At 38.2% G+C, this 12,048-nt stretch overlaps 1 protein-coding gene across 1 annotated transcript; it reads right to left on the reverse strand.

Moving 5' to 3' along the window:
• Positions 1–132: 132 nt before the first annotated feature.
• tcp1 (t-complex 1) lies at positions 133–11,627 on the reverse strand. The gene is made up of 12 exons (XM_056733576.1): positions 10,975–11,627; positions 10,565–10,650; positions 10,329–10,457; positions 9,669–9,766; positions 9,477–9,587; positions 4,744–4,925; positions 4,535–4,661; positions 3,574–3,749; positions 3,211–3,334; positions 2,885–3,077; positions 735–898; positions 133–511 (listed from the first exon to the last, which is right to left on the reverse strand). Exons 1-12 carry the CDS (start codon positions 11,045–11,047, stop codon positions 298–300), a joined length of 1,677 nt encoding a protein of 558 aa, XP_056589554.1. The 5' UTR covers positions 11,048–11,627; the 3' UTR covers positions 133–297.
• Positions 11,628–12,048: the final 421 nt, after the last annotated feature.

Raw genomic sequence — 12,048 nt, forward strand, 5'->3', positions numbered from 1 at the left:
AAAAACCTTAACATGATCTCTTTCATGAGAAAAAAAATATTCCTTTGACTGTGGGAGTGAACAATATACTATGCAAGTACAAAAAAAGGATCTTATACTCAATAAAAGGTGAAACCAAAAAGTGAACACATATCAACAGATTCTGCTTTATTATGGTTGAAATGGAGAAAATCAAACATGTTACTATATTAGCAAAAAGTAAACAAAGTGCACGGTCTACACTAAGAGCCCATCAGTTGGATTCAGACATAAATACAAAGCTGAACAAAATGACTCCAGATTCAATGCAAATGGATTTTATCCTTCCAGCGAGCCTGATTGGATGGCGTCCTGGTAGGAGGGCCCGCCTTCTTTCTGATCAGGGAAGAGCTTGATAAGGTCATCGATTCGAAGGATGGTGATCGCTGCCTCGGTGGCGAACTTCAGACTTTTCGTTTTAACCATCGTTGGTTCATACACACCCGCCTGTTTGTTATCTCGTGGCTTTCCATTGACCAGGTCCAATCCGATCCTAGGGAAGACATAACAAACACGTCTTAAAAAAGTCTTTGACCCACAGTGCTTCCAGATCACGATCAGAACTAACCTTTTCAACTATAAAACAACCCCCATTCAAAATCACAATTCATATAAACCACCACCATATATTACTTTCACAGTAAAAAAATGTGCGATTGCATATTTTCATCAGTCTGAACTCATATTTCTATGATTTTCAAGGGTGTAACACTTACCATTTGAGGTTCTTGCGTTCAGGGTTGACTTGAGCCTCATTGTGGAAGGCTCGGAGTTTGGCCACCAGGTCAGTGGAGTCTTGTGCAGCATTCACTGCCAGAGTTTTAGGAATGACGAGCATAGAGCGAGCAAACTCAGCAATAGCCAGCTGCTCACGGGAGCCCTGCAGCCAAAACACAAAAAAAGAAAATAGTTAGATGCATGCTCATAATTTCACTAGCTAACCAATGGAAACTGTACTCTAACTGTAACATTAAAGCAGCTGATATATTTGGATATTAGTTTCTGCTGCAGTGCACATATACAAAGAGATATCAGATATGTTTGTTCTGAGCAGAATGGATGCAGCTGTCAGCAGAGCTGTTTATCTGCTCCGTCATCTCTCAAAACTATTGCTGTCTCCCACGCGTATAACTGTACATGCCATCAATGGGCATGTCAGCAATTTTAATGGGAGGAGATTTAAAAGTAAAAAGTTAAATGATCTGACACTTAAAACGTAACTATTCATATGAAGGTTTACACTTTCACAACGTTTATGATTAATCAGGTTTATAGATAAAAAACACCCTCTGGTGGCTCTCTAGCACCAATACACCGCATGGAAACACTGCACATCAGTGTAATGCAAAGTGACTGATTCAATGCAACTTTTCTCCTGCCATCATGAAATTTACAAATCAAAGTATCATCTACAAGTCTGAAAAGTACAGCCAAAAAGACAAATTTACATGGAATAAAACAGTGCATTAAGCCATTAAAACAAAAAAAAGTTTTTCTTTTCGGCAGATTAAATGAAGAAAAAGTTATTATGCAACAATATTTTCATCAGTACAAGGAATTATTGCACATTTTCAAAATGCCCCATTACATTTTAGGTAAATTTGTATGGGTTGAACTCTATATATGCATTTCCTTACACAGATGCCATAATTATATTTATTCTGCAGATCATTTATCTTAAATAAGTACAAAATTCATCTCTGTTGTTTAAACAAAAGTCAACATACTTCTGCACACAACAGAAGAGACTTGACAAGAACGAGAAGCCTTACTTTTTTGCTTTTGAGATCCTGTTTTAAATAAACTTGCTTGTTGAGCATGTTGCAAAAAACACTGACATTTTGTTGGTCTGCTGTGTCAAGATTTTGCTTATTTTACTACAATAAGCAACCAACAATGTGCACACTGCAGTGTTTCCCATTCATTGATGAGACCATGGCGGCCCGCCCTATTCTATTTTGTTCCGCCACGGTCTTAAAAAAAATTATAATGTTAAATTCTGCACCGTTGACTGCCACGTTGCTCTCTCTGTTGCCTCTGCACACAAACAAGCACTAGAGTACATGAGCAGCGTGCTTAAACAACAGAGATGTTAGCATCACGCCCACCCATGACATTTATAATGATGATCTCTCTAAGCTATATCCTCTAACATCCTTATGTAGCGCCAAAAGCACTTCTTTAAACCCTTTCCACATCGCTCAGATCGTGCTTCTAACAAATGTTAGAAAATGATTTTACATGTTATTACAACTGGTTCTAACTTAATTATTTTCAGAGTCTAAATGGCATATTATTTGCTATTTGTTTGTAATGCTACTGGTTAAAACTTTACTTTTTTTAAAAATATTTCTATATTCTTGTTTTTTCAGAACATGAGGAATTGTAAATATTTCAGGAAGAGGGTGCCAAATTTGTAAATAAAAGTTTAATGTATAATAAGTAATTCTTATATTAGTTTACAACATACATGCAATTAATGTATGGTAATAAATTAATTAGTTCAACGTTTGAACACTTTTTTGCTAGCTATTTGTGAATTCCCATTTCAACGTTTGTTGTGCCATATTATCAACATTTATATCTATAGAGCCAATGATAAATTACTACTACAGCTATTGTATTCTTTATAGATTGAGTCACATAATTTTGCTCATAAAACGCACCAGATTGCAGCATTTACCTTTAAAATATACAAATTTTTCTTACGGGGGAGCATGCCACCAGCCCCCCCCTAGAGGAAACTAGTATGAGCACCCATAATCTCTCTAAATTCTCTGGTAAACACGGCACTGGTATGTACATAAGAATTATTTTGTACAAGTCGGGTTTTACTCATAAATATACAAATAAACCAAATCCTCACCATGCTGGTGGCATAGTTCTCCAGATAAATTGACAGTGCTGCCTCTACAGCGCCACCTCCTGGTACCACAGATTTAGACTCCAGAACCCTCTTCACAACACACAGAGCATCATGCAGAGAACGCTCCATTTCATCACACATGAAATCGTTTGCGCCACGCAAGACTATAGAGGCAGATGTACGAGCTTTTGTGCTGTAAGACAGATACAGAGAAACGTCAGATATTTTGTTATGTTATAAAAAAAATGTTTGAAGTTTTTTTTAGTTAGCATTGACAAAAAGTCTCAAAAGTATTGATCTTAGAAATATAAGAATGATAATCTCACTTCTTGACAAGGATGAGTTCATCATCACACACTCTCTCCTGCAGGACCTCCTCTGCCTGACCCAACATGGCTGCCTCAAACGTTTCCTCTCCCTCCAGGTTGGACAGAGATGAGCAAACAGTTGCTGTAGGATTTCAAACGCAAAATCTAATTTTAAAACCTAAATGCTACATTACTTACGTGTTCACAGCAAAAGGCTAAACTCTTTTGTATAACAAATGAATATGCCTACATGCATTGAATAAATTCATTCTCAGAACTCAAAAGGCTGATTCTTCTTATTAACAGACTCAAATAGCATCAAAATTATTATTTGGCTACAAGTAAGCTAAATGCAGACAGAAACAAATGCAGCCAGCATACCTCCGGTTGCTTTGGCGATGCGTTTGAGATCCTTCTTCAGCACTCTTCTTACTGCCATGGCTCCAGCATCCACAAAATACTTCAGACACATATCATCAATGCCGCCTGTTGAGAGGACAACATTCGCACCGGACGCCAGAATTTTCTGAATGCGCTCTTTAGTGATGTCTGATTCCCTAAAGTGACAAACACAAGAGACAAGAAGAAAATGAGAATAATCTGGGTGATACAAACCACACCATAAATGTGTCAACCGGCCGCAGTAATTTCAATACTGAAATAATGTTACATACTTTATGATAATTTCCATAATAAAGTACCCTTCATTTCTAAAGCACTGACTAGGTGACTAAATTAGGGATGCAACAAAACTTTAATTATTTGCCGAAGCCGAAAAAGAATGAAACACTTGGCCAAATACATGTCTTTTTACAATTCTTCTTTATTTAGCCATAAGCTGAATGGTAAAACTGTGCTTTTTATAATTTGTATTACTTTTAATAAGTAAAGTAAATGATGGGTTTTATTAATTAAAAAGCGCTTTTGTCTACTTTTTCTTGTAAACAAATAGCTAGCACGATGTGATTACGTTGCAAATATGCTAATTGGTTTGTATCGTCACCAGCTCCACAAGTCTGTCAAAATCCTATGGTAAACACTGACAAGTCGGTCGAACACCGAACATGCCATTTTTCGGCCAAACATTCTGTGCACTCCTAGACTAAATCACATAAATTATGTGTACTGTGATGTCATTAGGGTTGGGTGACCAAGCTTTTTACATCACAATGTACAGCTCAAAGGTAAAACAAGACGCACATGAGCATCCGTGTCTAACTGTGGCTTTGAGCAGAAATTACTTTATCCCACGCGTATAACTACACACACCACTGATGGTGTGGCAGCAATGAAAATGGGAAAAATCACAGCATTCTTTACGTTCTTAAGAATCTGATCTTACCTCTGTCTGATCTGATCGAGCTTCTCTGGATCATTGATGACAACCTGAACGCCGAGCTTCATCTTGGTCTTCTGCAGGCTAAAGTCCAGGCAGGCTATCTTGGCACCGGACACACGCTTCACCATTCCTGAATATATGAGATTTTTCTCTTAACACAATGATGATGAAAAACAATGGGTGCAAAAAGGCTGGCAAGCAAACTGACAAACCTTGTGATCCGACAGTGCAGTTGAGTGCATATCCATTGACGAGGAAACTCTCTTTCTGACTACGTCCGTGAGCCTTTAACACGTTCACAGAGTTGATGGGATAGCGTGCAACACCTTTACCATCAACAAACTTAACAGCCAGGGCGGCATCCACCACTATGTCGGCAAAAAAATCAGCATCACTGAGAAAACGTCAAGGAACAATATCCTCTTTTTGGATAATTATTCACATCTTATTCAACTTCAAACTTGTTCAGGCTTTGTAAATACTAGGGGTGTAACAGTACGCGTATTCGTCCCAAAGCGTCACGAGGAAAATTCCAAATGAAGTCATGCCTAGGCCATACTCCCTTCAAAGGGCAGAGCCCTTGGAGTTTAGATTTTGGAGTGAAGAGGGCATTTACATGCCATTATGTAGACGTTTGGTATACACTTGCCAAAGAAAGCGAAGTTATTTCCTCATTATCTTCTCTTTATATTTATATTAGGGCTGGGAATTTAACACGTTAATTTGATTAATTAATTACAGGAAAAAATAACGCGTTAATACTAAATGGATGGCAATGGACTGGTGTTGTGGAAGACAAGGGGCTTATGGATGCATTTCGAATAGATTCCTCCGACACAACCTACACACTACCAACAAGAGGTACGGTACTTTCGAGAATAAATCAGCTGTATGACACAGAAATAAAAAAAAGGGGACAATTTAGCTCTAGCTAAACATGTGGCACTAACAGGAGATCACTGGACGTCAATCATTAATCATAACTATCTAGGTGTAACTGTGCACATCATCGATTGTGACTGGAAACTTAAGTCCTTCGCGTTAACTGTGCTGAAATCAGTCACAAGGCACTTTTCTGACAGTTCGTAACAGTGGCCGACGACTGGGACGTCCGAGAATGCAACATGGTCACAAAAAAGCTTCCGTTTAATCACATGCCATGCGCTGCCCATATATTACATGTTATATCCGCTGTAACCTAATTCATAGGTTTGTGTTCAGTCAGTGATAAAAAATGTCAAGTCCTTTGTAGCCGGAGTTATAGGCTTGTATTCAATAATAAATGGTAAAAAAAATCTGCTTCTTGGAATGTCTGTATGCATGTATGATTAATTAGATTTATTAATCGCCATACCATGTAATTAATTAGATTTAAAATGTTAATTGCTTAGCACATGCGGCTCGGCTATATATATATTTATACAGTGAGGAAAATAAGTATTTGAACACCCTGCTATTTTGCATGTTAACCCATTTAGAAATCATGGAAGGGTCTGAAATTGTCATCGTAGGTGCATGTCCACTGTGAAAGACATAATCTAAAAGAAATCCAGAAATCACAATGTATGATTTTTTTAACTATTTATTTGTATGATACAGCTGCAAATAAGTATTTGAACACCTGTCTATCAGCTAGAATTCTGACCCTCAAAGACCTGTTAGTCTGTTAGAAGCCTTTAAAATGTCCACCTCCACTCCATTTATTATCCTAAATTAGATGCATCTGTTTGAGGTCGTTAGCTGCATAAAGAAACCTGTCCACCCCATACAATCAGTAAGAATCCAACTACTAACATGGCCAAGACCAAAGAGCTGTCCAAAGACACTAGAGACAAAATTGTACACCTCCACAAGGCTGGAAAGGGCTACGGGGAAATTGCCAAGCCGCTTGGTGACAAAAGGTCCATTGTTGGAGCAATCATTAGAAAATGGAAGGAGCTGAACATGACTGTCAATCTCCCTCGGACTGGGGCTCCATGCAAGATCTCACCTCGTGGGGTCTCAATGATCCTAAGAAAGGTGAGAAATCAGCCCAGAACTACACGGGAGGAGCTGGTCAATGACCTGAAAAGAGCTGGGACCACCGTTTCCAAGGTTACTGTTGGTAATACACTAAGACGTCATGGTTTGAAATCATGCATGGCACGGAAGGTTCTCCTGCTTAAACCAGCACATGTCCAGGCCCGTCTTAAGTTTGCCAATGACCATTTGGATGATCCAGAGGAGTCGTGGGAGAAAGTCATGTGGTCAGATGAGACCAAAATAGAACTTTTTGGTCATAAATTCCACTAAACGTGTTTGGAGGAAGAATAATAATGAGTACCATCCCAAGAACACCATCCCTACTGTGAAGCATGGGGGTGGTAGCATCATGCTTTGGGGGTGTTTTTCTGCACATGGGACAGGGCGACTGCACTGTATTAAGGAGAGGATGACCGGGGCCATGTATTGCGAGATTTTTGGGAACAACCTCCTTCCCTCAGTTAGAGCATTGAAGATGGGTCGAGGCTGGGTCTTCCAACATGACAATGACGCGAAGCACACAGCCAGGATAACCAAAGAGTGGCTCTGTAAGAAGCATATCAAGGTTCTGGCATGGCCTAGCCAGTCTCCAGACCTAAACCCAATAGAGAATCTTTGGAGGGCGCTCAAACTCTGTGTTTCTCATCGACAGGCTAGAAACCTGACTGATCTAGAGAAGATCTGTGTGGAGGAGTGGGCCAAAATCCCTCCTGCAGTGTGTGCAAACCTGGTGAAAAACTACAGGAAACGTTTGACCTGTGATTGCAAACAAAGGCTACTGTACCAAATATTAACATTGATTTTCTCAGGTGTTCAAATACTTATTTGCAGCTGTATCATACAAATAAATAGTTAAAAAAAATCATACATTGTGATTTCTGGATTTTGTCTCTCACAGATGACAATTTCAGACCCCTCCATGATTTCTAAGTGGGAGAACATGCAATATAGCAGGGTGTTCAAATACTTATTTTCCTCACTGTATATATATATTATATAGCATAGTTGAAAACCTTTTAAAATATAAAATGTATGTTTATTTGCAAATGATCAAGTTATCCCATTACAACAGCAACGTCTGCCGACATACACAATGCTTAATTTTCACATGAGCATGCCTGCTGAAGACAATGTGGAAAATACATTGCTTCCTTTGCAAAGTGCATTCCAAATGGCTACATAATGGTACGCAAATGCCCCGTTCACTTCAAAGTCTATATGGGTTTAGAGCCGTGTTTGGTGAAAATAGTTACAAGTTAATTTGTTAATGTAATTTAATTAATTTTTCACGAAAAAGTAAAGTAATGGATTCATTTTATTTTCCTGTAATTTAATTAGATACTTATGATGTATTTGAACAAAACACGGTAAGATATTCAATAGTCGAACTGAGATCAAAATTATAAGTCTAACTTAAAATGTATGCTTTGATATATCCTTCTCACATATATACTTCGTTCATTTAATAAGAATAATTTATGTAGTTTTTATAATTTATTTAAATAAGCCGTTTCGTGTTTATCCTTTAATCAATTCTTATCAAGGTTGATAAAGAATATATAAAGTAATTGGTAATGGAGAGGAATAATTTGTACCATAATCTAATTACCCCATTTAATATGAAATTATTGACTAGTAATTCATTTCTTTTCCAGAGTAACGTACCAAACACAGGTTTAGAGTAAAGTGCGTCTTATGGAGTTTGTACAGCCCGAGTTTACTGTCCGTCTAGAAAAACAATCACTGTCAGACTGGAGAAACTTTTTCATGACAATAGAAATGGAAGCCTTTTGAGCTATTAATTCATGAAATCGCTCCGAGCTGTTAATAAATGCTGACATTCGGTAAATATGTTTTAACACGTTTTAAGTCTGGTCTAAAATCTTTAAGGCTTGAATACATTTTCTTTGATCAATCACACTGTTTTTTAGTTGGTATAAATGTGCATGCTCATATTTTACAAGGAAATGTCCTAGCATTTTGAGTGGTTGATGCTGAACGACGTACTGTTAATAAGTGCCGTCATTCGGTTGTTAATATATTAATGTTTCAGCACATTATTTTAGCTTGATGCAAGATTGACTATTCCATAATACAAAAGCAGTGTGCCGTCATAAGGATTTAACACGTAAATGTTCTCTCTCTCTCTCTCTCGGTTTGTGTGTGGGTAATACTGTAGATGCGTCCATGTGGGGGAGGGGTGTACATTTTCGAATAGTTCCCATCGATCTTCGAATATTATTTTTGCTTTAAATGCCCATCCCTAGTACAAATGATTTAGTAATTGTTGGTCTCAAGAAATGAATAACCCAAAAATATTTCCATGTTCATGCATATGGGATTGCAATAGTGTGGGTAATCTTTGACAAAAACTAAATTTGGCCGAAAATGGCTTCATCGGTCTAGCAATTCTACAAGGTGTGAAAAAGACAATACATTAGCAATCTGGAACGTGTGTACCAAGCACATTCCACGTGGTGGGAAGCACCAAAAACATTTTAACACCACCACCCTCATTAAACATTTGAAGGTTAGTCACATAAAGAAGCAAGTAGTTTTCAAAGTTAGCTAGCGCTAAGAGAGAGAGAGGGTCAGTTTAGCAGCTCAAGCACCACTCAGCTGCAGAGCTCACATTAACAGAAACATGAAATATATAAATTAAATTCTAAAAAGAAAATCTAGCGCAGCGGTTACTTGCCAACATTTAATTGTCAATTCATGAGAATTTCTCTTAATTTGAATACATGCTATACATTGTTGTTAAATATAGTTAAATAAATAATGCTACTGAGAAAGCTTCAAATAGCTCCTGCAATCAGTGATCGGACAATACAGCTTTCAGTGATCGAGGATCAGCCCCCAAAATCCTGATCTGAGCATCCCTAATTATGTCAACGCAAAATTCAAACAACACAAAGGATACACTCCAATGATCTTGGAAGACATGGACGTTTTTGCAGCGTTGATGAGACACTCTCTGCCCAGGTCATCAGTGCTGATGGTCAGATTCTCATTGATGTATCTCACCGCCTCCCTATCAACCACAGACAGTCAGTTTTTCCATTCAAAACACCTTTATAAAACATAACTGGACACAAAGGAAAGTGACTCCTACTTGCAGGCCAGTCTGTATCCACTGATGATGGAGGTGGGGTGAATCTTCTGTCTTACCAGCTCATCTGCACTCTTCAGGAGCTCAGCAGCGATGATAACCTACATAAACACATATGTCAGTGTGCAGGGTTTCTAAGGTTTAATCTCCAATTCAACTTCAAGTATGAATTTGTGTACTGTCAGACTTGTGGTTTTTGCAGGGGAGGACCTGCAAATCCCGCAGTTTTTGACAGAAAGCTTCTGTATCCTGTTAGCATAGCCACACACACGGATGAAAGCCAGATGGGTGGTACTATAACAGGAAACATGCAATGTTATTCCTAAATAACATTGATTGTGTTTTTAGCGGTACCATTAACCTTTTATGTAACTGAATGCAGATGAAAATATGATGGGACAAGGAAAGCCTGTGTTTACTTGGCCTGCAAAAATCTGAAAACTTGGCAAAATGGTGTGACGGCATAAGGCTTGCTTCTTACTGACGTGAACCAGCAGCTTTCGAGCTTTAACCACCCCTTAAGTTTTTACTTGACAATAGTAAATCCGTAACAACGTTACTAAGACAACGCATCACAGCAAACACAAAGCTTCTATAACAAACATTTACTCACTAGCTCATGTTGATAAATAACATCATGCAGCAACCGATCAAACATCTTACCACTGATGTTGTGCCATCTCCAACTTCCCTATCCTGCAGCTCTGCCAGTTCACAGAGGACCTTCGCTGCCGGGTGCTCCACCTCCAGGAGCTTCAGGATGGTGGCACCGTCATTGGTGATGGTCACATCCTTAAAAAAACACATCAGAAGACAGTATTATAACCAAGAGAGTATAGAATTTTCATTTTTAGAATGAACTATTCGTTAAAAGGCCGTGACGTAACATTGGCACTTACTCCTATGTCATCCACCAGCATCTTGTCGAGTCCTACGGGTCCTAGAGAGCTCTTCACGATGTTTGCGATGGACGATGCGGCCATGACTGTAAATGAACCAAAGGAATACATGAATACTTAAAGATTTTGTGCCGAGTAGGCGCGTGCATTGTTTATTGACACTCCAGTTGCAAACAGTAATAACGTGCCTTGTATATTGTCTACACTACATAATTCGTATACTGTGTGTAAAATATTACAGCGCTAACTTTACATTCAGTTCGCAAGTCTAAATTTAACTGCGCCGAGCCGCACGTGCTACGCGAGACGCCGGCCGCAGCTCTTCCGCTACAGTATAGTCGCGCCCGACCAGTTTCTTGTTCCTCTCGCTATGTTTTCGTTTTTTCGAGTGTAACCGAATTCGGACTTACCGTTTTGAGTCCGAACGGACTCGCCGGTCGTTCTCTGGCCGAGCACGTTTAGCGGACCCTCCATCATCGACATGTTGCAGGGTGGAGAAGAATGGATGAAGCGGCGCGCAGTGTATTATGGGTGAGGGAGGGGCTGCGTGTAGAAAGTTCCAGATCAGTCTTGATAACAAACCGTTATTTCGCACTCGACAGATATCACGGCTGTAAGGAGACGACTTCGTGCATTTTGGATTTATCTAAATGTATTTAAAATCAAAACATATAACTCCAGAGACAATTAGATGATGAAAAACTACAAGCCAGTTCGGCTGTCGTAATTTACTCGATGGTTTTCTGGCAGACGCTTGTTAAGATTGAGCGGCATCTTGTGGCGAGGTGCGTGACCTGGACAATGAAATGCACTAAATTTCCTAAATGTGGAGTGTGTATACATACGTTTATTGGTTTTTCAAAATAAGTTGAAGAAACGTATAGAATAAGTTTATTTTAGGACTAGATAAATCACGAAAAACGCAACTTTGATATTAATGTTAACAATGCCTTCATATATGATTGGTATTATGTTGCTTTTTAACAATGCACATTATGAAAAGCGCTATGCATATTGTCAGGGGTTAACAATGTTGTAGGGTGACTTATTTTTCCAACCATAATAACAGCAAACTTATTAAAATTATAAAATAACACAAACGAAACTATGTTGTGATTAAGAAATATCTAAAATCATTGCAATATTTTAGCTTATATGTAGCCAATACTATACCTTTAGAGTTTTATTTAGTTTTAAGGCATACTCAAACTTTTTTTGAGTTATATATTCAAATTATAATTATGTTAAGTAATTGGTTAAGAATTTTGTGCTAATTCATTTGTATAGCACTTTTCTGACAATATTTTAGGTTTGCAATAAAACATTCAAAAATGTTTTTATTACTTCCAAAACTTCCAAAAATATTTGAATGAACTTTTTTATCAACAGTCTATAAAAAGAAACAATACAAATATGATATCTAATTGTAATGATTATAACTATGATTATTTCCTCCCCTGGTCCAAAGACATGCATGGTAGGTT

The sequence above is a fragment of the Triplophysa dalaica genome, chromosome 20 (assembly GCF_015846415.1).
Source record: "Triplophysa dalaica isolate WHDGS20190420 chromosome 20, ASM1584641v1, whole genome shotgun sequence".
Classification (NCBI taxonomy): Eukaryota; Metazoa; Chordata; class Actinopteri; order Cypriniformes; family Nemacheilidae; genus Triplophysa; species Triplophysa dalaica.